Below are 27,145 nucleotides of genomic sequence, written 5' to 3' on the forward strand. Positions count from 1 at the left end.
TAGGATAGGAAGGGAAGGGATAGGATAGGATAGGATAGGATATGATAGGATAGGAAGGGAAGGGATAGGATAGGAAGGGAATTAATAGGAAGGGATATGATACGGTAGGAAGGGAATGATCAGAATAGGATAGGAAGGGATAGGATAGGATAGGATAGGATAGGATAGGATAGGATAGGATAGGATAGGATAGGAAGGAAGGGGGAAGGGAAGGGAAGGGAAGGGATAGGAAGGGATAGGATACGATAGGAAGGGAATGATCAGAATAGGATAGGAAGGGATAGGATAGGATAGGATATGATAAGATAGGAAGGGATGGGAAGGGATAGGATAGGATAGGAAGGGATAGGATGGGATAGGATAGGATAGGAAGGGATAGGATAGGATAGGATAGGATAGGATAGGATAGGAAGGGAAGGGAAGGGAAGGGATAGGAAGGGATAGGATACGATAGGAAGGGAATGATCAGAATAGGATAGGAAGGGATAGGATAGGATAGGATATGATAAGATAGGAAGGGATGGGAAGGGATAGGATAGGATAGGAAGGGATAGGATGGGATAGGATAGGATAGGATAGGATAGGATAGGAAGGAAGGGATAGGATAGGATAGGATAGGATAGGATGGGATAGGATAGGATGGGATAGGATAGGATGGGATAGGATAGGATAGGATAGGATAGGATAGGATAGGAAGGGATAGGATGGGATAGGATAGGAAGGGATAGGATGGGATAGGATAGGAAGGGATAGGATGGGATAGGATAGGATAGGAAGAGATAGGATAGGATAGGATAGGATAGGATAGGATAGGATAGGATAGGATAGGATAGGATAGGATAGGATAGGATGGGATAGGATAGGAAGGGAAGGGATGGGATAGGATAGGATGGGATAGGATAGGATAGGATAGGATTGGATATGATAGGAAGGGACGGGATAGGATAGAAAGGAGGTACAGAGTATAGAAGATGAAAAATTAGGGCATTTTATGGTAGAGCTGAGGCTCTGTTCCTGTTGGGGAGAAAGCGGGATCATTTTGTAGCATGCTACTTTATCATGCAGACTGATCACCTTCTAAACTGCAACTGGCTGAAAGCAAATCACTGTGAGTTAAAACAATGATTCTAAATGAACAGTTGTGTTGGGGAATGTTGAGTGGGATGTTTTAAATGTCTTAATGAATGTGGACAGGTATCATGGTATAAGATGCTGATTCATACACAGTATGGACAAATGGATGCACAGAGACTGTAAAGAAGTGAGACAAAGGTAGCACCTTTGTATCTAGAACCTGAAAGGGTTCTTCGGCTGTCCCCACAAGAGAACCCTTTGAAGAACGCTATCTGATTCTAGGTAGAAACCTTTTGGGTTCCATGTAGAACCCTTTCCACAGAGGGCTCTCCCTGGAACCAAAAAGGGTTATCTTATGGGGACAGCCGAAGAATAGTTTTGGAACCCTTATTTCTAAGAGTGTAGAGGAAGACAGAGAGAGATGATTGACTTGTTTGTGGGACGAAACTGATGAGAAACGCATTGCGGGAACAAGCAGCGCTTATGCAATGTGCTCAAAAGGTCATGGGATGTTCTCAGTAGGACCATACAACCATGTGGCTAAGTCATGCTGCCATGGCAACCTACCTCCGCCTTCTTGGGAATTGTCTGAGGCAGTATTGGAACTGACAGCCATCTTCTCCTGAGATCCGGGGCTCTCTACTTACTGTACTCAGTGCATACCAATCTTACTCATGCAGCCAATCATAAAAAAGATCCCTCTGAAACCATGCCCACCCACCCTTTCATTGGCTGCAGCCAAGCTGGCTGACAGTTAAGCCGTCCTGTCTCATTAGGGAGTAAAGTGTCTGTCTGTTTACCAGTTGGCTCGTGTTTACCAGTTGGCTCGTGTTTACCAGTTGGCTGCACCTGAGGCATTGTGGATCGGGGAGTGGACACGAAGTGCTGTCTATTGGCCGAGGTTGGCGCTGAGGAATATAGCAAACTTTAAGAATTACACACAATCTGTGGAGAGAGATTTGATGTCCTGCTACAGGATATAAACTGTGAAATGGTTTTCTGAGGAAAAGAAAGAAACATGAAAAGTATAAGATTGAAAAAAACGGCAAGGTCAAGAAGGGGAGATCATAGGACATAGTTGCATGGCTCATTACCGAAGGTGGTCCTTGGAGCTACAGGGGTCCTGAAGAGGGTTCTGCCCTGGCTCCTGTTATGGACAGCTGAACAGAAGGAAGGGACACACATCACAACAGCATCACTTTGCCATCCTGGAGCTTCCAAATGAAAATAACATGCATGCAGCTCTGTTCAGTTCACTGCAGTGCAGTATGTACTGTATGCATGGGCTCAGTGCATTACAGTTAAGAGCAGATTGTACAGTATGGCCTAAGTACAGCATGCCTGTCAAAAGGATGATTTCAAAACATTGACAGCCCTAGCAAGCATGTATCTTGCTGATCACATCGTCATCCAAGGCAACATGTATTGTATGTACAGTAGGTACACAGGAATGCCATCTTCTCTGGTCACCTGGAATAAACACTGTGGTAATCAGAAGGACGAATAAGAGATTACTGTATAACATGGGACTGAATGATGATGAGATCGTGTCTGCAGAGTCGTAAATCAGACGTCCTATTAAAGATTCTTCCAGTGCTGGTTCCTCAGAGCAGGGTTCAGTGAGGAGGGGTGAAACAGACGTTTCGGAGGGAGAGTGATAAATCATCACGTCCTGTAAAGTCTTTGGCACTGTATTAAACCAGGGTTCAGTGAGGAGGGGTGAAACAGACGTTTCGGAGGGAGAGTGATAAATCATCACGTCCTGTAAAGTCTTTGGCACTGTATTAAACCAGGGTTCAGTGGGTATGACCAAAGCAGGAGTGTGTGTCTGTGTGTGTGTGTGTCAAAATAAAATGCATTTGTCACATGCACTGAATACAACAGACGTAGATTTTGTCGTGAAATTCCTAATAATGAGCCCTTTCCCAACAATGCAGAGTAAAAAATAATAATAATAATACAATAAATAAATGAAATAGTAACACAAAAGAACAAAAACAAGGCTATATAAGGAGTATCAGTACCGAGGCAATGTCCTGGGGTACGAGGTAGTTTAGGGAATTGTGGTAATATGTACATGTACTCTAGGTAGGGGCAAAAGTGTGTGTGTGTGTGTGTGTGTGTGTGTGTGTGTGTGTGTGTGTGTGTGTGTGTGTGTGTGTGTGTGTGTGTGTGTGTGTGTGTGTGTGTGTGTGTGTGTGTGTGTGTGTGTGTGTGTGTGTGTGTGTGTGTGTGTGTGTGTGTGTGTGTGTGTGTCTGTGCCTGTGTCTGTGTCAAATCAATGTGTCTGTCTGTCTGTCTGTCTGTCTGTCTGTCTGTCTGTCTGTCTGTCTGTCTGTCTGTCTGTCTGTCTGTCTGTCTGTCTGTCTGTCTGTCTGTCTGTCTGTCTGTCTGTCTGTCTGTCTGTCTGTCTGTCTGTCTGTCTGTCTGTCTGTCTGTCTGTCTGTCTATCTGTCTGTGTCTATTGGCTTACCGTGACGAGGAGGGAAGAAGGCCCGTGGCATGTTGACCGTTTTCTATTAGGAGAGAGAAAGAGAGTGAGCGAGAGATGGGGGAGAGAAAGAGAGATGTGGGGGAGTGACAGGGAGGGGGTAGAGAAAGAGAGATGTGGGGGAGTGACAGGGAGGGGGTGGAGAAAGAGAGATGTGGGGGAGTGCCAGGGAGGGGGTGGAGAAAGAGAGATGTGGGGAGTGCCAGGGAGGGGGTGGAGAAAGAGAGATGTGGGGGAGTGACAGGGAGGGGGTGGAGAAAGAGAGATGTGGGGGAGTGACAGGGAGGGGGTGGAGAAAGAGAGATGTGGGGGAGTGACATGGAGGGGTTTAGAAAGAGAGATGTGGGGGAGTGACAGGGAGGGGGTGGAGAAAGAGAGATGTGGGGGAGTGACAGGGAGGGGTTTAGAAAGAGAGATGTGGGGAGTGACAGGGAGGGGTGGATAAAGAAAGATGTGGGGGAATGACAGGGAGGGGGTTTAGAAAGAGAGATGTGGGGGAGTGACAGGGAGGGGGTTTAGAAAGAGAGATGTGGGGGAATGACAGGGAGGGGGTGGAGAAAAAGAGATGATACTGTTTTTCGTCGTCACTGGCCTGTCCGTCAATGTAAATAAGTTCTTATTTAGTTCTTAATTGAATTGTCTGGATAAATACAAGTTAAATAAAATGAAAAAATGATACAACAATGATAGTATGAAGAGCTATCTACTTCACTAATTTAGTGAGTCAGAGAATCAATTCGCTCTCACTCTCTCTCACTCTCTCTCACCCCCTCTTACATAACCCCATGCCCTCTTCTCCATGTCTGATCTGTAAACTCTCCAGCGGGAAGATCCTTATTCCAACTTTCCCTCAGGAAGTGCCAGTGTTGCGGCTGATGCTGGCCAGCTGTGCAGCTTTACGAGAGTGGGGCCGGCGGCACGTGAGACGACAGAGACACACAGTCCAGTCACTTAGCACGGCCAGAAAGTTAAGGCTAACGGTTCTCTCCATATTTCCCTCCACTCTCTTCTCTCCTCTCTTTTCTGCTTCACCTCTTTCCAAAATCCAATATTTACTTTGCCCTCTTTTTCCTCCAGTTTTGCTCTCCTCTCTTCTCCTCTCCTCTCCTCTCCTCTCCTCTCCTCTCCTCTCCTCTCCTCTCCTCTCCTCTCCTCTCCTCTCCTCTCCTCTCCTCTCCTCTCCTCTCCTCTCCTCTCCTCTCCTCTTTAGTAATGCAGATATTAACTGGCTAAGGTCCTCTTTACTGCTCTTGGCCAAATATGGCTAGCTGCTTGTTTAGCTATTTTCCAATAAGGAGTAGGATGGAAAGAATGTGCTGCTTGCAGCTCTTATAGTACACCCTGTAGACTTACTAGAGCATATTACATACTAGATCACATTACATACTAGATCACATTACATACTAGAGAACATTTCATACTAGATCACATTACATACTAGAGAACACTACATACTAGATCACATTACATACTATAAAAAAATACACATACTAGAGCATACTGCACACCATAGCACACTACAGAACAGAGTACACTACATACAGAGCACACCACAGTACATACTAGCGCACACTAGATCACACTACACACTATAGCACACTACAAACTAGAGCACACTACATAACAGAGCACATTACTTACTAGAGCACACTACAGTACATACTAGCGCACACAAGATCACACTACATACTGGAGCACCCTACATACTAGCGCAACCTACATGCTAGAGCACACTACATATTCGGGCACACCGCATACTAGGGCACACAACATAATCACTAGACCACAACACATAATAGAGCTCATTGCATACTAGAGCACACTACACACAAGAGCACATTACATACTAGAGCACCCTACACACAAGAGCACATTACACACTAGAGCACCCTACACACTAGAACACATTACAAACTAGAGCATACAACATATTAGAGCACACTACACACTAGAGCACAGTACATACTAAAACCCTACACACTAGAGACATTTCACACCAGAGCACATTACAAACTAGATCACATTACATACTAGAGCACAGTACACACTAAACACTACATAATAGAGCATACTACACACTATTGCACACTAAATACTAGCGCACCCTACATACTAGAGCACCCTACACAGTAGAGCACACTACATAACAGAGCACATTACATACTAGAGCACACTACAGTACATACTAGATCAGAGCACACTAGATCACACTACATACTGGAGCACCCTACATTCTAGCGCACCATATATACTAGAGCACACTACATATTAGGGCACACTAAATACTAGACCACAACACATACTAGAGCTCATTGCATACTAGAGCTCATTGCATACTGGAGCACCCTACACACTAGAGCACATTACATACTAAAACACTACACACAAGAGTGCATCACACACTAGAGCACATTACACACGAGAGCACATTACATACTAGAGCACAGTACATACTAGAGCACAGTACATACAAAAACACTACACACTAGAGCACATTACATACTAGCACACAGTACATATTAGGGCACACTGCATACTAGGGCACACTACATAATCACTAGACCACAACACGTACTCTAGCACACCACATACTAGAGCTCAATGCATACTAGAGCACATTACACACTACAGCACATTACGTACAAAAGCACACAACACACTAGAGCACATTACACACGAGAGCACATTACATACTAGAGCACAGTACATACTAGAGCACAGTACATACTAAAACACTACACACTAGAGCACATTACATACTAGCACACACTACATATTAGAGCACATTACATACTAGAGCACAGTACATAATCACTAGACCACAACACATACTCTAGCACACCAAAAACTACAGGTCATTGAATACTAGAGCGCATTACACACTAGAGCACATTACACACCAGAGCACATTACATACCAGAGCACAGTACATACTAAAACCCTACACACTAGAACAAATTACATACCAGAGTAAATTACACACAAGAGCAAATTAAACACTAGAACACGTAACATACTCCACCCGGCACAGCCAGAAGAGGACTGGCCACCCCACATATGCTCTCTCTAATTCTCTCTTTCTTTCTCTCTCTTGGAGGACCTGAGCCCTAGGACCGTGCCCCAGGACTACCTGACATGATGGCTCCTTGCTGTCCCCAGTCCACCTGACTGTGCTGCTGCTCCAGTTTCAACTGTTCTGCCTTATTATTATTTGACCATGCTGGTCATTTATGAACATTTGAACATCTTGGTCATGTTCTGTTATAATCTCTACCCGGCACAGCCAGAAGAGGACTGGCCACCCCACATAGCCCGGTTCCTCTCTAGGTTTCTTCCTAGGTTTTGGCCTTTCTAGGGAGTTTTTCCTAGCCACCGTGCTTTTACACCTGCATTGTTTGCTGTTTGGGGTTTTAGGCTGGGTTTCTGTACAGCACTTTGAGATATCAGCTGATGTACGAAGGGCTATATAAATACATTTGATTTGATTTGATTTGACATACTAGAGCACATTACACACTTGAGCACATTACATACTAGAGCACATTACACACAAGAACACATTACACACTAGAGCATATTACATAGTGGAGCACACCACATATTAGGGAACACTGCATACTTGGGCACACAACATAATCACTAGACCACAACACATAATAGAGCTCATTACATACTAGAGCACGTTACATACTAGAGCACAGTAAACACTAGAGCACATTACACACTAGAACACATTACACACTAGAGCATATTACATAGTGGAGCACACCACATACTAGAGCACACTACAGTACATACTAGCGCACACTAGATCACACTACATACTGGAGCACCCTACATACTAGCCACCCTACATACTAGAGCACACTTCATATTAGGGAACACTGCATACTTGGGCACACAACATAATCACTAGACCACAACACATAATAGAGCTCATTACATACTAGAGCACAGTAAACACTAGAGCACATTACACAGTAGAACACATTACACACTAGAGCATATTACATAGTAGAGCACACCACATACTAGAGCACACTACAGTACATACTAGCGCATACTAGATCACACTACATACTAGCCACCCTGCATACTAGAGCACACTACATATTAGGGCACACTGCATACTAGGGCACACAACAATCACGAGACCACAAAACATACTAGAGCTCATTGCATACTAGAGCTCATTGCACACTAGAGCACACTACACTCTAGAGCACATTACACACTAGAACACATTACACACTAGATCACATTACATACTAGAGCACAGTACATACTAAAACAGTATAAACAGGAGCACACTACACACTAGAGCACATTACAAACTAGAGCACATTACATACTAGAGCACATTACATGCAAGAGCACATTACATATTAGAGCACACAACATATTAGGGCACACTGCATACTAGGGCACACTACACAATCACTAGACCACAACACATACTAGAGCACACCACATACTAGAGCTCATTGCAGCTCATTGCATTCTAGAGCACACAACATACCAGAGCACATTAACATATTAGAGCACAGTATATACTAAAACACTACACACTAGAGCACAGTACATACTCGAGCACATTACACACTAGAGCACATGAAATACTAGAGTTCACTACATACTAAAACACTACACACTTCAGCACATTACATACTGGAGCACATTACACACTAGAGCACATTACATACTAGAGCACACTAAACACTAGAGCACATCACACACTAGAGCACATTACATAGTAGAGCACACTACACACTAGAGCATATTACACACTAGAGCACATTACACACTAGAGCACAGTACATACTAAAAAACAACATACTAGAGCTCATTACATACTAGAGCACATTACATAGTAGAGCACACTACACACTAGAGCACAGTGCACACTGGAGCACATTTCACACTAGAGCACACTACACACTAGAGCACATTACATACTAGAGCACACTACACACTAGAGCACATTACACACTAGAGCACAGTACATACTAAAAAACAACATACTAGAGCTCATTACATACTAGAGCATACTACACACTAAAGCACATTACACACTAGAGCACATTACATACTAGAGCACACTACACACTATAGCACTCTACGTATTAGAGCACACTACATACTAGAGCACACTGCATACTAGAAGACATTACAAGCGAGAGCACCTTACTTGAGCACATTGCATACTAGAGAACACTACATACTAGAGCACATTACACACTAAAGCACACTACATACTACAACACTACACACTAGAGCACACTACACACCAGAGCACACTACATACTAGCACACATTACATATTTGAGCACACTACACACTAGAGCACACTACATACTGAAACACTACACACTAAAGCACATTACATATTTGAGAACACTACACAAATGACATACTAGACCACATTACATATTTGAGCAAACTACACAAATTGCATACTGGAGCACACTACACACTAGAGCACACTACACACTAAAACACTACACACTAGAGCACATTACATATTTGAGCACACTGCACAAATTACATACTAGAGTACACTACGCACTAGATCACACTACATACTAAAACACTACAAACTAGAGCACACTACATAATGACTAGAGCACACTACATAATGACTAGAGCACACTACATAATCACTAGAGGGCAGTAAAAGAGCAATGTGTGCAGTACTTACCACAGGCTTCAGAGGTGTCCTTGGCTTGTAGGGTTTCTGCATGGCCTTCCCTGGAAAACACAACACAATACTAATGAATAACTGGAACTAATAGAATATATGTTACTAGTATTGGACCATAAGGAATATAAAGTAAATATAAAACATGTGATCTGTGTGAGATGCTGACAGAGTCAATGCTGCATCAATTTGGGGCATTTAAAGGGGGAATGATTTGAATTATGGAAGGAAAGAGGGGAAGGGTTTAGGTACGTACCGCTCATGTTGGTGTTGTGGAGGACTGGCTTGCTCCATACTCCGCTGCGTTCCTTGTTGTTGGGTCGGATACCAAACTCATAGGCCGTGTTGGGCTTAAGGCTGTCAATGACCGTGTCGCTTGCAGGGCACGTCTGGTAGGTCCACTTCCGGTTCCTCTCACGGTAGCGCACCGTGTAGTTCCTGCGTCAACCCAGATAGAACACAACATTGTTGATCATCACACATTTTCATCAGCAGTATTAGAACATTGTGTATGCTGTAGTGACTAGTGTCAACAGACATAGAATGGACATGTCAGAAATGGTGTGGTAACATGGATAGTAAAGCATTATGATGGCACAGTTTCCTGGGATTGATTTGTAAGTTAAAACAATGGCTTGCTATAAAACTGTGAGAGTCTGTCCACCATTTTGTGTCAGTGACTGCCATGAAAGCAAAGCTGTAAGTTCTGGTATCCTGGTTGAGAAGTGTTGTGCAGGCCAGGAGCACAGGGCAGTGGCAGCCATAACTGACATTAGAGAGTTTAAAAGCCAGCAGGGACTGGGAGCAGAGTAGGGTGAGGTCAAGCTTTCCAATGTCTTTTCCAGGGGAAGTTTAGAGAAGTAGAGAAGAATGTGTCAATGAGTTGATGTGTAGGATGAGGATCACTCCAACCACTACTAAACACCTGTGCCCTCGCCCACTACTGCCTTCCACCTCCACTCAGTAACCAGAAAGACTGGCAGACGATGTGTTGCAGTTCGACCACATGTTTAAAGCTGTCTGTTGTATATAATATGAGGGTGAGTTTGAGTGAAATACAGCTTTGTTTTTCTCAAGCTGTGAAAATAATCTTACTTCTTACTATGGTGTCAGAGCATGACGAACTAGCACCGGAACCCCTGTAGGTAGGTTGGGATGTGGGCTGTGTACCTGTACTGGCTCACTCTGCTGAGCGTGCATGTGTGTGCATGCGCTAACTCACCCGTCCTCCAGGCAGTCGTTCATTATGTTTCCCTCGTAGGGCGTCTTGAGGAGGGTTCCCCAGGACAGCAGCACGGAGGTGGGGGTCACAGACCCAATCACCAGGTGGAGGGGCTTCTCCAGGTTCACGTTGCCTGTGGAGTCACAGGGGTCAGTTCAAAGGTGAACCTCGTCAGATTGAAAGGAATGGGCATAAATGAGAAAAGAGTCAATCATTTATCACACTTGGAGTTGGTGCATGTGTGGTACCTGGGCACTGTTTCTTCACATCATTGACTGGGATGGGCTGGACAGCGATCAGGTACTTGGGCTCGGCATCTGGAATAGAGTCAGGGAATAGCCTTGATCACAGAAGATTGTTCATTATTGTCTCCGAATTTGATCGTGTTTCAGGAGGCCCTCAATGGGGTTGCGTTTGGACGTTCTCAAATGTGACCTGACTGAACATTCCAGAAATGAATAGGGCAGGCTGTCTTTGACATTACACCGAGAGTGAGGTGTGTGTGTGTGTGTGTGTGCATCTACATGTGTGTAACACAGGAGGTTGCTGGCACCTTCATTTGAGAGGATGGGCTCGTGGTAATGGCTGGAGTGGAATAGGTGGAATGGTATCAAATACATCAAACACATGGCATTCCATTTGCTCTATTCCAGCCATTATTCCGAGCCGTCCTCCCCTCAGCAGCCTCCACTGGTGTGTAGGTGTGTGTGTGTTGGAGGGGTGTTGGAGTCTGCACAGATGTGTTCTCTGTCGGTGATGACATTAATCAAACCATGACTAAACCTTCAACATAACACACATACTGTCTGTGTGCGAGACCACTCTATAGTTGCTGGCTCAAATCGTTGTATTCCTTCGGAAAACCTACATGGCATCGTTCACATTTCGATTATAGTGTCAATGCTATGGGGAATGATCATGCAATCATACATAACACACAAAACACACACGCCTCACCGATCTCTGTCTCGTAGGGCAGTCCGTTCTCTGGGAGTTGGATGAACTGTTTAGAGAACATGCTGCTGCCGTAGCCCAGGATGTAGCCCTCCAGCTTGGTGTCAGCGTTCGGACGTACAAACTTCATCACGATGGTGTCGCCTGTAGCGTTGATCCTCACCTTAATGTTATGATGTCTCACTGTGGGAGAGGAGAGTGTTCAGTAAGGTTGGAATGGAGGGCACACGCACACATTGGGCACAATGAATGCCTTTCCTCTTTCTCTTTGCTTACTTAAAGCCCCTAAGCAACAATGCAGTTAAAAAAATATGAATAAGAATAAGAAATAAAAGGAACAAGTAATTACAGAGCAGCATTAAAATAACAATAGCGTGACTATCTACAGGGGGCACCGGTACAGAGTCAATGTGCGGGGGCACCAGTTAGTTGAGGTAATATGTACATGAGGACCACTGTCTTGGTGTGCTTGGATCTTCTTAGTTGGTTGGTGATGTGGACAACGAGGAGCTTGGAGTTCTCAACCGGCTCCACTACAGCCCCGTTGGTGGGGACGTGCTCGGTCCTCCTTATCCTGTAGTCCACGATCATCATCTTTGTCTTGATCACATTGAGGGAGAAGTTGTTGTCCTGGCACCACATGGCCAGGTCTCTGACCTCTTCCCTGTAGGCTGTCTCGTCATTGTTGGTGATCAGGCCCACCACTGTTGTGTCATCGGCAAACTTAATGACGGTGTTGATGGTAATGATGGAGTCGTGTCTGGCTGTGCAGTCATGAGTGAACAGGGAGTACAGGGGGGGACTGAGCACGCACTCCTGAGGGGCCTCTTTGTTGAGGATCAGCATGGCGGATGTGTTGTTATACCTACCCTTACCACCTGGGGCGGCCCGTCAGGAAGTCCAGAATCCAGTTGCAGAGGGAGGTGTTTAGTCCCAGGGTCCTTAGCTTATTGATGAGCTTTGAGGGCACTATGTTATTGAAAGCTGAGCAGTAGTCAATGAGTAGCATTCTCACATAGGTGTTCCTTTTGTCCAGGTGGGGAAGGGCAGTGTGGAGTGCAATAGAGATAGCATCATCTGTGTATCTGTTAGGGTGGTATGCAAATTGGAGTGGGGGGTCTAGGGCTTCAGGGATAATAGTGTTGATGTGAGCCATGACCAGCAATTCAAAGCACTTCATGGCTACAGACTTGAGTACTATGGGTCAGTAGTCATTTATGCAGGTTACCTTAGTGTTCTTGGGCACAGGGACTATGGTGGTCTGCTTTAAACAAGTTGGTATTACAGACTTGGACAGGGAGAGGTTGAAAATGTCAGTGAAGACACTTGCCAATTGGTCAGCTCATCCTTGCAGTATATGTCCTGGTAATTTGAATGTTGACCTGTTTAAATCTCTTACTCATATCGGCTGCGGAGAGCTTGAGAGTCGTCTCATGCATGTTTTGGTGTTATTTGCCTCAAAGAGATCATAGAAGTAGTTTAGCTCAAAGCTAATTAAGCTAATTAGCAAACAGAGGGATCGTGTTTATAATACCGCCCTAATGTGTTTAACGATACAACTCAGTAATCGATTGCACACACGCACACACGCACACACACACACACACACACACACACACACACACACACACACACACACACACACACACACACACACACACACACACACACACACACACACACACACACACACACACACACACACACACACACACACACACACACACACACACACACACACACACACACACACACACAGACAGTCTGCTGCCAAATATGTTGACATATCCTGCCAAAATCAACAGCGTTTGAACCCCCAAGACCACATGCCCTACCCAAGGAGCTCAGAGAAACAGGTTACACAGGGACAGAAACCATAGAGAGACAAAGACCCAAACTGGACTACAGAGAAAAGTGCAGTGTAGAGGCAGAAAACTGGTTTCATTGGTGTTTACTGGTAGTGTAAACAGCAGGGTGAGAGACCTTTGGCCAGGACTGTGTTTGGTATGAGAGTTTAGGGAAGGATTTAAAGTGTCTGCCTCATTAACACGTGAAGATAAACACAAAATCAGAGAGAAGTAAAGCAAAGGTGTATGAGAGAGTGGCAAATACACAGTAAGTGGTCTGAGAGCAGAATTCTCAGACATTTTACCTCACTGTACAGCACGGGCATTCAGCGAACTGCAGTGAGATATCTAGGGGCAAACTAAAGAGTAAAATGCAAATTGTGGAACGTGCTTTTGAAAAATAAATGTGCATATACTGCCAGCGGACGCCAGAGACAAAGAGGTTGGGGAGAAATGAGGGGAAACCATGCTTTGATGAATAGCCTTAGTCTTTGCCAACTGTGTGTTTCCTATCAAGACTGCATTTGTTTTGTTTCTCCCTCTATATTTCTGATGAAACAATGGGGGATTGGCTCTAGCTCTGGATCCAATGAGAGGGCTTTCCAGTGTATGAAACATCAGGACATTTCTGGCTGCGTTTCTCCAACTCCAAAACAAGCAAACATTGGCTCAGTCCCCTAACAACCTGGTCCAAATCCCAACAGTTTGGCCGTTCTACAACAGGGACGTATCTGTATTTCCAGTCTAACATGACTGGAAGTTTATAAATAGACAGTATCACAACCCCAATCATCAATCTACATCAAAGGGAAACTGTTCACAACCAAGCCACCAGAATAGATAACAAGAAATTGGAATATTAGCCAACCATAACACAGATATCTAAGGGAAGAAGAGGATTTTGGTATCGTCTTGGATACGAGGCAAAGATGATTAGGAATGACAGATGAAATCTCCAACGACACAGAATGTTCAAACTGACCAAAGCCTTGTCACGGTTACAACTGACCTAGAGCTTGACGACCAAATTAAAATCCAGAACTACCTGATCATCACCTCCGGCATTGTACGCGCACGCACACACACACACACACACACACACACACACACACACACACACACACACACACACACACACACGCACACACGCACACACACACACACACACACGCACACACGCACACACGCACACACGCACACACGCACACATGCACACACGCACACACGCACACACGCACACATGCACACACGCACGCACACACACACACACACACACACACACACACACACACACACACACACGCACACACACACACACGCACACACGCACACACACACACGCACACACGCACACACACACACACACACACACACGCACACACGCACACACGCACACACACACACACGCACCTAGGGCTGTACTGAGGGCAGAAGCCAGCACACCTCTAGTTAGCCTGTTATTTGTAAAGAATAAATACTTCCGCTAAACGCCATGTATCAACTGACTCTATGACCTTGCACTGATGAACCACAAAGACAAGGGATACCTCTGACAACCAAGGCCCATAATTAAATTACTAAGCATTTGCACCGGGTGAGAAGTTTGCACCTATAGCAACAACATATTACTAACATGTGCTACCATAGTAATTAAATGTAAATGAAGATGTTTGTGCATATGTTGTGATAAGGACACAGGGTGTACAGTGTACTTCATGTTGTCTAGAACACACTATGTTCCAGATCTCAGCAGCAATGCTGAGTGTTTTATTATGCAATGGATAAATAAATGATAATGCCTTTCATAAATGTCAACTGGATGTTATTAGAAGGTGATAACCAATGCACATTTTCCAAATAGCTGCAGGGTTTGTCTGAGTGGTTGCTAAGAAGGAGGATCAGTGAGATGTTTTGTTTTTATTGAGGAGAACTCTGCCCCTCACCATGTCATAAGGTTTCCTACAGCAGCTTTATCCATTATCACACTTCATGAAAATATCAGAGAAAAGCACCTAGCTGTACCTAAAGGGGCAATGTTTCGGTAAAAAGCTAAGGGATGGGAATGAAGAAATGCAACCATTCAAAATCATAGAGCTATGAATGCAAGGACTGACCATCCATAATATCAAATGTTTGTTTGCATTTATTTTGTATACAAACATTGGAGTAAATCAAGTTTACATTTTTGGTTCTGATGGGGTGCGACAGTCAAACTAAGCTCATGAAGCATTTATAAGGTAGATTCTTAAAGAATCTATGGGTATTTATCATTCATTTAAGCACCAACATGGATGTAGCAACTGCAGATTGGCCCCTTAAACTTCAACAAACCTAAACGGAAATCCTGCATTGCTCAAGAGATGCAAGCTCAAACTCATACATGTGAATCACCACAAAAAGTGGACCAAAGGATCAGCCAAACTATGAAAACACAGCCAGCACACTTAAAAGATACAATAAATACTTCCTCTCTGATCCCACTATTCCTCTTGGGCTGGATTGCAGAAGCTCCCTTGGACAGGAGACACTGAGCGGAAACATTGACTGGAGGCGACTGGACTTCACGACGGCCATCTTGGCTCATCCCTGGTGATGGATGGTCCTCTTGGAGAGGGAGGAGGTCATTAGGCCTGTCAGGGGGTGAGCTCAGTGCTCTCGCTGCTATGAAAATTCACCCACTTTGCACACCCAAACTAGATCCTCTTGGCAGCTTGTTTTCGGCCCTCCGTCTTTCAATTTCTCTTCTCTCGTGTCCTATCATTCCTCTATTCATTCCTCTCTTTGAAAGGACATTGATTAATATTATCCCGCTGTATGCACATACAGTACACAAAACACACATTCACACACTGCTCGGTAGGGTTTGTGTACGTGGGGCTTTGTGGCTCTAGTTGATTTTACGCAGCTCTGCAGGTGTTTAGTTGTTGTGTTTCCATCCTGGGAATGAGAAGGTGGAGAGGTACAAAGGGACTTGGCTTCCCACGGCCAGCAAAGACAAGTTTTGCGACTCTTGGTAACAAGAGTCGGCTTCATTTAATTCAATGAAGTGTAAAAAATCTCTCTTGTCGATGCCAACTAGAAGAAAAAGTGTTTGGAATGGTTCTGTCTCCAAACAAAAAGAGTCAACTTTGAGAAAACCAGAAACAGCTTGAAGGTGGTAAGAAATGACAAGCAGACATCACCTGTCACAAAATTCCAATGGGGGATGGGGGAGAGGGGATTTGATACGCTATAGTGGGCTCCACACCACTACACCACACCCTCGGTCATGGGCCAGCCCAGCCATGCTCCGGGTTCTCAGGGGGAGCTTTATCTCACAGCCCAGCTGGAGCAAGCCGTGCCTGGGCTAACGCTCCCACGCTATCCCCTGCACTGGTCCCCCTGATCTCATACTATATCTCCCACATATGGTGCAACTATAGTTGTTTTCTTTTCTCTGGTAACAAAACTCAATTTCTCCCTTTCACCAACTCTTCCTCCCTTCATCTCTCCATTGTTCTCTAATCATCCCTCCATCTTTCTAAACCTCTCTCATCCATCCCTCCATCTCCCAGGCTGTTCGAGCACATACACCCAACATGCACAAATAAGTATAAAGCACATCAACAAACTGATCCAGAGTCTGTATTTGAGGTCACTTCAGCCAGAGATAACTTGACGTAACATATTCCAACTAGGGACAGGGAACACATGTCAAAATGAAGAGCCACACCCACCTCTGACAGACCTCCAAAGCAAACTCACGTTACACTCGTTCATCCAATCTCAATGTTATTGTCTGTAAGCCAACTTCAGCTAACAATACACTGTGGAACTGTCTGTAAGCCAATGTCACAGTTTTTCCACAGTGCTTGCCCTTCTAACCGACTCTCCTCTGTAGTCTCACTCACTGAAATCAGCTTTATTAGCATCAAAGTTTTCAAAGTGCCCAACTTTAATTTACAGAAAACAGTGTGGCGGCACTGTGGAGACATGGGAAACGGGAGCCAGAATTAAACTAAAACACACTGCGTGTAATATATATAGTGTGTGTGTGTGTGCACGTGCGTGTGTGACCCTTGTGTATGCGGCAGAGCGGGTGTGGGTTAATGGGACAGCATGGCAGAGTTTCCCGTGACTGTTGTGAAAATCCTAACCAGAGTGATCCCTCAAAACAGGGCTGATTCCCATATTAAACAGATTCCATTTTATGGCCCCATTTAAAACATGTTTAAAAATAACTAACTGCTGAGACAGACAGACAGACAGACAGACAGACAGACAGACAGACAGACAGACAGACAGACAGACAGACAGACAGACAGACAGACAGACAGACAGACAGACAGACAGACAGACAGACAGACAGACAGACAGACAGACAGACAGACAGACAGACAGACAGACAGACAGACAGACAGACAGACAGACAGACAGACAGACAGACAGACAGACAGAAAGAGACCCACAAATAATTTGAAAACAAATCAAATGTAGCTAAACATATCTAATGGGTGAAATACCATAGTGTGCCACCACAGCAGCAAGATTTGCAACCAGTGAAGAACAAACACCATTGTAAATACAACCCATATTCATGTTTATGTATTTTCCATTTTGTACTAACTATTTGCACATCATTACAACACTGTACAGCCATAATATGACATTTGAAATGCCTTTATTTATTTTTAATGTCTACTGTTCTATCTATTTCACTTGAATTTAAAATAATTCAACTGCAATAAAAACAAATTTTCTGTCTCAAAGGTGAGACAAGCACCTGGCACACTTCAGGACAAGCACATGGCACATTCTAACAAGGGCCAAACTACCAACAACCCTGACCTGTAACCTGGAAACACTTTCATTAGTGCAAACTGAACACTATTAGAGGCAGCAGAGAGGAAGAGGCAAAGCGAGAGGTTTCACTAACGTCAAAATCTGTCCAAAATAAGCCCAATGTATTTCTATGGGCTTTATATGCAGACCTAAGCTTGTCGGCTGCCTTTCTGCCTTTAGGACAACGAATACCATTGTTAGGACGGAGACATGAGCATCTCGACATTATATACTACATTATATACTACTCTGGCAGCAGTTAACCTCTCTCATCCTCGCCTGCCCACCTTGTTTCATAGAAATGGGACAAACTAACGTGGCTCATAAAAACAGCACAAGCACAATTTTGGACATGGTCTGTTGTGAAGTGGAACACCTTGCTCCAGGTCAACTAAAGACAGTGCATCCATTTTCAGCATGATGTACAGTAGACCTACAGTAGTGTAGTGTATTTTACATTGTGGCACAATAGGACAAACTTTATGAGGAACTGGGGTGCATGCTTCCAGACATCAGAATCATTGTCCTTCCTGGCAATGTGTGACAAGGCAACGGCCACCTGTGGTTGTCACGGCAACATCTGCAGGACATACCATCCAACATATAATAACAATTGCGTACCATTCATCATGCTGCATAGTATGCAGAGTCCTATATACCACAACCACATAGCATGAAAATGAAATCGTCACCTTGGTTGGGACCATGTAATGGAGCAAGCCGTTTCATAGCATTGGGCATAGTTTCAGCGGAAGGATTTTAATATGAGTCACATGCCAGTTTCAGATACAACACTGCAATAATGTCTAGCAATATTATCTGAACCCATAATCACTACAGGATTCATCGAAGCTGTCTACTACGATTTAACTGTGTCTGATTGTGATAAGATACCAGACACCAATACTGCATAGTTTGGTCCAACAATTCTTCATGAACCTGAGCAGTCACCATCATCAAATGCATTGCAATTATATAATGTGCATGGGTGTCCACATTTAATTCAACTGCATGTCCACATGCATTTCATTCACATTTCATTTATATAATCTGAGGCTAACTTTCTTTGCAAAACTCAATAGCCTATAATTTGCATGACAGAATTCCCATAACAACATATATTCATGTTATGTGATGTAAAGTGGACTCCTGATAAGTGCATATTGGATAACTGTCTTTTTCAGTTTATACAAGCCAAGCAATTCCATTAACATTGCATTTCTTTGGAGTTGACTGTAAAGGTTTTACATGGCAATGATGGTGATACAGATGTCACTTACCCCTGCTTCTCCGAGCCGTGGACGAGCCGGCCAGCGCAATCCCAACGATGAAAAGGAGGAAGAGGAAGACGAGGAAGGTGTGTGAGAGCTGCATGGTGGTAGGGGATCTGCAGTGGTCTCAGGTACAAAGGACTGGCTGGTGGCTCTCACTAGATGCAGTTGACTGAAGACTTAATAATCTCAGTCCAGGACTAAGAGGAGGACTAAGGTCCACAGAGTAAATATCAACCAGCTCTGGACTAGTTCACAGACTGAGCCTTGTACATGACTAGAACAGTAGAACTAGAACATTAGAACTAGGATAGTAGAACTAGGATAGTAAAGTAATTATCCTAGTTCTGACTCTGGTGGCTGGACTACTTCACTGAGCTGGTGGGTCTCAGGACTAGTGCAGCACACTGGACAGGCTCTGGCTGAGGCTGAAGGGCTTGATGCTCTGGGGCTCTGTGCTGTGCTCTGGGATGCAGGGAGACCAGCCTGTAGCATCTATACCTACAGAGGGAGGGGACAGACGGAGGCGGACACACCCCCTTTCTCTTTCACTTGGCGTCACACCCACTCTCGCTCTCTCTTCATTCTCTCTGGCCCTTTCTTTTCTCTCTCTCTCTCTCTCTCTCTCTCTCTCTCTCTCTCTCTCTCTCTCTCTCTCATCCCCCCCTTTTCATTCTTTCTCTTTTTCCATTAGTTTTTTCTGCAATGGCAGTCTTTTCCATCCCTAAGGCCCTTGCTGATTTTTCATTGTACTTATTCTCTCTTTTCTTTCTTTCTTTCTTTCTTTCTTTCTTTCTTTCTTTCTTTCTTTCTCTCTTTCTGTCTTCCTTTTTCCTCCCTTTCATTTCCCTCACTCTACCACTCATTACTGCTCTCTTCATTTAGCCCAAAGTTGTAAGGTGCTTAAAGGTGATGTAAGAGTCTCTTGCAAAAATGGAGGTATGAGGAAAATTAGAAAAGAGGGGTGTCCCACAAGTCCAATATTCAAGAGTATTCTGCTCTCATCCCTCTCTCACACAATCTCCATTAATTTATACTGTACCAATCCCCAAAACACGTCACGAACACGTGCATCTTTGGCGACTACATCCAACACGTGTGGTAACACGCCTACTATGATCACGCCCCCAAACATGGCATTTTGGCAACATGTACAGTAATCCATCACAAACACGTGCTGGTATACAGTAGTAGGGCAGCATCATAAAAACGCCTTTCAACTGCAGACTCATCCATCAATGTTTACAACCATTGGGCACAGTGTGTGTGTGTGTGTGTGTGTGTGTGCGTGTGTGCGTGCATGCACATGTGTGTGTGAGTGTACGCATGTGACTAAATGTGTGCCTGGGTGGTTATGTCTGGGTCCAGACTGTCAGCAGTCAGTCATCCTGCACGGTTCTGCCAGAACCAGGCCGCTGGAATGCGAAGTGTGTTCATGAATGTGTGTATGTGTGTGTTTCTAGGAGCTCTGGGCCTCTGGCACTGAGGTTCCATCCCACATGCCGTCACACGAGACAGGAACGAGGCCTCGGCCAGAGGGGGCAGGGCTATTCAAACAGGAAGTACCTACACACCGTCATATTCCAGTTCACAGGCTTCATTCACCAATATCCATTATGACAGATATGTGTTATGGTTAGACAGTCTACTTGCCTTTAAATATTATAATTCAGGGGTTATAAACAAGAAAAACACCTAGATTCAGAAGAAAATCTGAAAAAGAATGTCTGGTTCATTTCCTTTAGAAATCAAAGACTATGGATTTAGTCAGATCACAAAATGGCTGTAGTTATAAAAATGTAGATTCAAATGTAATAATATTTTTGGATCATACTGACCTACTTTCTTTGTCTTTGTCCTGTATAATAAACCAGCCATAGACAGATGTGTCAGGGTTCATCTGAGGGCTGAATGTTCCACTACCTGTCGCCTCCTTACACCTTTTCCCACCTCCTAACTTTTTCTAGCTTTTCCTCCTTCCACCTTTTTCAACCTCCCGCCTTTTTCCATCTCCTTCCACCTTTTCCTCCTTCTTCTACCTCCTTTTCCACCTTTTTCATAATTGTTCACCTTTTCCTTCTTTTTCTACATTTTCCCAAATTCTTCCACCTCCTTCCACCTCTTTCCACCTTCTCTCACATTTTTTCTCTCACTTCCACCTCCTTTCACCTTTTTCCTCCTTTCCCAACCTCCTTCCACCTTTTCCCACCTTTTTCTACCTTCCACATTTTTCCTCTTCCTTACACCTCCTTCCACCTCATCCACCTCCGCCTACCTTCTTCCACCTCCCTCCCATCTCGTCCCTCCATTCTCCCTGCCCCTATAGCCTGAGTGTAATCAGTGTTGAAGACACAGGAAGAGACAGAACAGTGAGTACAGGGGGGCATTGTCTGAGCTCGGCTTACATAACTATGTCTCTGCTGTAAAAGCCATGCCCAAGCCTCGGGAGAACTTCAGGGGGACGTCAGAGGAAACTCTCTCTGTACAGCACAATACCACCTCTGTCCCTCTGTACTGGGCACAGAATAGGTGGCCAGAGAAAGAGGGAGGAGGGAGAGAAGATAGAGTGATAAAAGAGGGAGGGGAAAGGGGGAGAGGGAGGGAGAGAGAGAGGGAGGGAGGGAGAGAGGGAGGGCAAAAATGCAGGGGATGGACTAAATACTGTATGTACCAACAAAAATGGCAAAGGTACTCTAAAATGCCACAAGACCTCTGAAGTGAGACAGGTACCTTTAATTTGATTCTGAGAACCAGTTTTAGTCAATTTTTTGTCCGTTTTAGTCTAGTCAATGATCCCCATACTCCGGGAAAGATAAATGATGTATGACAAGATAACTGTTTCCGTAACATATCTCATTTCCATTCTTAATACATTTCCTGTGTTCACTGTCTCCAGGCCTTCTCCATGCTGTCCAGATATCCTGTAGTGGAATGTTTCCTGGTTTAATTCAAGATAGCCATCTACCTGTCAGACACTGTCTGGAGCTATCCTAGACCCTGACCCCTGACCCCTAACCCTATGGTGACTGCAGATAATCTGGTATTTGCCCCTCTCCCTTCCTGAAAGGGGAAAATGTGATATTTCAGTGGCTGAGTTCAGACATGTTGTAGTCGTTCTGCTTTAGTAATCACCAATTGGTCATTCCCATCCTCCATTTTATAGCCTTTCACCACCTCATCAGGCCCACCTGCCAACCAGAGCCACGCAGCCGGAAAAATACACACACACACACACACACACACACACACACACACACACACACACACACACACACACACACACACACACACACACACACACACACACACACACACACACACACACACACACACGCTTCTAGACCTGTGTGCGTGTGTATGTCTCCTTCTGGCTGTTCAGCCTCTCTCATCCATTAACTGATTGATAAACTCATCCTCTGTGACTGTGGAGAAGAATCACCTTGAGTTGAGTGGAAAAGCATTCCACAAACGAACCAAACGACCTTAACCGTCAACGCCAAAACAAGACTCACCTGGCCAAAAATGCACAATATTGAATCAAAATGTTAGCAATTTAGGGTAAGGTATTTTTGTCTTTGTTTTATTTTGGTGTCTGTTTGCCTGTAGGTCTCTGATGAAGTGGAAACAGTTGCTGCCGAAGCCAGAAGCGGATGGTATTTTGCAGATCACCCAAGTCACAGCTTTGTAAGTTTCCCCACTTGGACCACATTGAGATTTTGATGAATGGAAAAATAAAATGATGTTGTTTTTTTCCGTCTTCTTTTCCAAAGCCGTTTTCATCTGTTGATGCCTGGAATGGACTGGCTTATTATGAGCTCCTACGGTTCCCTTTCAGGTCAACATCCACACAGCAAGGGGACTATGGCAATTTGGGAATATGCAGTATGATTATCAATGAATCGATAGAAACTATTTGTCACGCCCTGGTCGAAGTATTTTGTGTTTATCTTTATGTATTGGGTCAGTCCAGGGTGTGGCATGCGGTTTTTGTATTGTGGTGTGTTTTGTCTTGGGGTTTTGTTTGTATATATTGGGATTGTAGCTAGTGGGGTGATCTAGCAAAGTCTATGGCTGTCTGGAGTGGTTCTCAATCAGAGGCAGGTGTTTATCGTTGTCTCTGATTGGTAACCATATTTAGGCAGCCATATTCTTTGAGTTTGTCGTGGGTGATTGTCCTTAGTGTCCTTGTTCCTGTCTGTGTTAGTTTTCACTAGTATAGGCTGTTTCGGTTTTCGTTGCGTTCTTTGTTTTGTAGTGTTTGTATTTTAGATTTGTGTTACGTTTTCTTTGTTCATTAAACATGGATCGCAATCTACACGCTGCATTTTGGTCCGACTCTCCTTCACCACACCTAGAAAACCGTTACACTATTGATGAATGTGTGGTCTTAAACCCCAAAATATGAATTGTGTCCTCTGTCAAACCATCATTTAAACACAACATATAGCAGGGTTCATGCTGTCACTGTAAAGGAATTTGTTACAATTTAATGAGTGAAAGTTAAATTATATATTATACACATGTTCAGCATCAATGATTGGGCAAATCAGATGACCTCTAAACCTTTAACACTAGTCTATTGTTTGAGCTGTATCATGTGACTGGCAGGTAGAATCTCATGTCCGACTGGGTGAAGTGGAAAATAATGTCCATGAGGAACACTGATGGCCCAAGATGGCACAGTGGAAAATATGATGCATGGAATGCTCCCTAAAATATTTGCGCAGTTCGTCAGAGTTTTTTCCTCTCCTTCTGTTGCAGGTAAATGGGTCAGTCATTGCCTCTATGTTATTCTTCAGTCCTACGCTTCACTAATGCACATAAAACCCCTCCCAGACACACCTATGCAATTCCTGACACAGATGATCCACATCTGTGTTCACACCTGCTGAGATGTTTGACGTACATTGCAAATTTGCGTCATTATCTTGCATCTCTGTTACGGTAGACGTGTGTGTGGGTCCTTTTACAGCAAAATATTGATGTTTCAGGGAACATCTGTTGTTTACATTTAGTGGAGGAATGTCATACCACAGCGATCAGAGTCCAGACACCTTAATGACGTATGATACTTATAACCTAAGCCTTTGAAAACATACGTCATCAGGGGCATGTAAGGCATTCAGAGGGACCAAGAACTTAAACAAGTCGGAGGTCAAGACTCCATTGAGGCAATCAGCACATCTTGATGGGTTGTGTTTCTCACACACACACACACACACACACACACACACACACACACACACACACACACACACACACACACACACACACACACACACACACACACACACACACACACACACCCTACACACACTATAACACACACACAGAACACCCTACACACACTATAACACACACACACACCCTAAACGCAATAACACACACATTTCCGACACAAACTGTAACACACACCAGCACACCCTACACACACACACCCTACACACGCTATAACAGACACATACACAGCACACCCTACACACGCTATAACACACACACATACAGCACACCCTACACACACTATAACACACATACAGCACACCCTACACACACTATAACACACATACAGCACACCCTACACACACTATGACACACACACACACACAGCACACCCGACACACACAGCACACCCTAGACACACTATGACACACACAGCACACCCTACACACACAGCACACCCGACACACACAGCACACCCTAGACACACTATGACACACACACATACAACACACCCTACACATGCTATAACACACACACACAGCAAACCCTACACACACACACACACAGCACACCCTACACACACTATAACACACACACACACACCCTACAAATGCTATAATCACACACATTTCCTACACACACTATAACACACACACACACCCTAAACGCAATAACACACACATTTCCTGTGTGTGTGTGTGTGTGTGTGTGTGTGTGTGTGTGTGTGTGTGTGTGTGTGTGTGTGTGTGTGTGTGTGTGTGTGTGTGTGTGTGTGTGTGTGTGTGTGTGTGTGTGTGTGTGTGTGTGTGTGTGTGTGTGTGTTTCCACATCATTCTATTTTTCCTTACACAGGAGGGATCCCAGTAGGATACCCAGCAGTGTGTGTGTGTGTGTGTGTGTGTGTGTGTGTGTGTGTGTGTGTGTGTGTGTGTGTGTGTGTGTGTGTGTGTGTGTGTGTGTGTGTGTGTGTGTGTGTGTGTGTGTGTGTGTGTGTGTGTGTGTGTGTGTGTGTGTGTGTGTGTGTGTGTGTGTGTGTGTGTGTGTGTGTGTGTGTTTCCACATCATTCTCTTTTTCCTTACACAGGAGGGATCCCGGGTGGATGTCCATCCCTGCAAGACTGGGGAATCATGGCTGTGTTTCACATGTGATCCGTGGCACGTTTTGGCCACAATCTCCATGGTACTTTACTCACTTCTATTGTCAGATGGAAGAGATGGAGAAGGATTTTCCGAGAGCAAAACCAAACTTGTGTTTGTGTACAGAGCCAGAGATAAGAAGGATGGTCAAAGAGAGAAGACACATAGACATTATTGTCCTCAAGAGGATTGCTGTTTTCCTAACGCATTGAAGTGTACAAATGCAACACAATGTAACATGGAACAGTATTTTCCAACTCCAGATGTATCCTGATTTCTCCACCATGATCTCCCCTCTGTGCTGAGACGGGCCTCATATTGACTGTTCTGAAGCATTGAGGGGGCATATTTGAATGATGGTCTTGGTTGTGGTATTCCTTTGAAGTCACAAACTAGACCCCACATAGAGTTTGAGCTTAGAAACGCGGAGCCTCCTGTTTTCCTGATTGTTTCCTATAGCCTTTGATACACAATGACTTACTGACATGTGTGGTATGACACTTTTCCTTCCAACCCATTCCAGCTGCTCCTACGATGAGGTGAGTCTGTCAACAGTACCAATGGAGCATTACAGGGCTGGGTTCCAACTGGGTTCCAATGTCTACAGACTACACTGAGAAGTGGCAGCAAATCACACACTGATGAGGGCCACTCAACTGAAATGTAAAACCTTACGGCATGTCTTTAACTTCATCCTTGTGGAGATGCAAGGCTTTCCCTCCCACAAACATACATATACACTGAGTGCATAAAACACCTGCTCTTTCCATGACATAGACTGTTATGATCCCTTATTGATTTCACCTGTTAGATGGACTTTAACCAGTGAAGATGAAGAGGAGGAGACAGATTAAAGAAGGATGTTTAAGCCTTGAGACAATTGAGACATGGATTGTTTAAGTGTGCCATTCAGAGGATGAGTGGACAGGATAAAAGATTTAAGTGCCATTGAACGGGGTATGGTAGTAGGTGCCAGGTGCACCAGTTTGAGTGTGTCAAATCAAAAATCAAATCAAATTTTATTTGTCACATACACATGGTTAGCAGATGTTAATGCGAGTGTAGCGAAATGCTTGTGCTTCTAGTTCCGACAATGCAGTAATAACCAACAAGTAATCTAACTAACAATTCCAAAACTACTGTCTTATACACAGTGTAAGGGGATAAGGAACATGTACATAAGGATATATGAATGAGTGATGGTACAGAGCAGCATACAGTAGATGGTATCGAGTACAGTATATACATATGAGATGAGTGTGTAGACAAAGTAAACAAAGTGGCATAGTTAAAGTGGCTAGTGATACATGTGTTACATAAGGATGCAGTCGATGTTGTAGAGTACAGTATATACATATGCATATGAGATGAATAATGTAGGGTAAGTAACATTATATAAGGTAGCATTGT

General features: G+C 44.2%; 1 protein-coding gene across 8 annotated transcripts in view; it reads right to left on the reverse strand.

Moving 5' to 3' along the window:
* Nucleotides 1-19,966, reverse strand: part of LOC124045236 (target of Nesh-SH3-like) — a 43,365-nt gene extending 23,399 nt beyond the window's left edge. For 3 of the 8 annotated variants that reach the window (XM_046364545.1, XM_046364538.1, XM_046364523.1), the window contains exons 1-9: nt 19,388-19,964; nt 11,443-11,622; nt 10,734-10,802; nt 10,486-10,618; nt 9,520-9,701; nt 9,264-9,313; nt 3,548-3,590; nt 2,169-2,234; nt 1,875-1,982 (exon numbers count right to left, since the gene is read on the reverse strand). In XM_046364545.1, coding sequence (XP_046220501.1) covers nt 1,875-1,982; nt 2,169-2,234; nt 3,548-3,590; nt 9,264-9,313; nt 9,520-9,701; nt 10,486-10,618; nt 10,734-10,802; nt 11,443-11,622; nt 19,388-19,481 — 925 coding nt within the window. In that variant the 5' untranslated portion in view covers nt 19,482-19,964. Of the gene's footprint in view, nt 1-1,874; nt 1,983-2,168; nt 2,235-3,547; nt 3,591-9,263; nt 9,314-9,519; nt 9,702-10,485; nt 10,619-10,733; nt 10,803-11,442; nt 11,623-19,387 lie in introns of all 8 variants that reach the window. The other 5 variants (XM_046364568.1, XM_046364553.1, XM_046364530.1 and 2 more) reach the window with 3 other exon arrangements.
* Between the last annotated feature and the right edge of the window lie 7,179 nt (nt 19,967-27,145).

This window comes from Oncorhynchus gorbuscha, linkage group LG01 (genome assembly GCF_021184085.1).
Source record: "Oncorhynchus gorbuscha isolate QuinsamMale2020 ecotype Even-year linkage group LG01, OgorEven_v1.0, whole genome shotgun sequence".
Classification (NCBI taxonomy): Eukaryota; Metazoa; Chordata; class Actinopteri; order Salmoniformes; family Salmonidae; genus Oncorhynchus; species Oncorhynchus gorbuscha.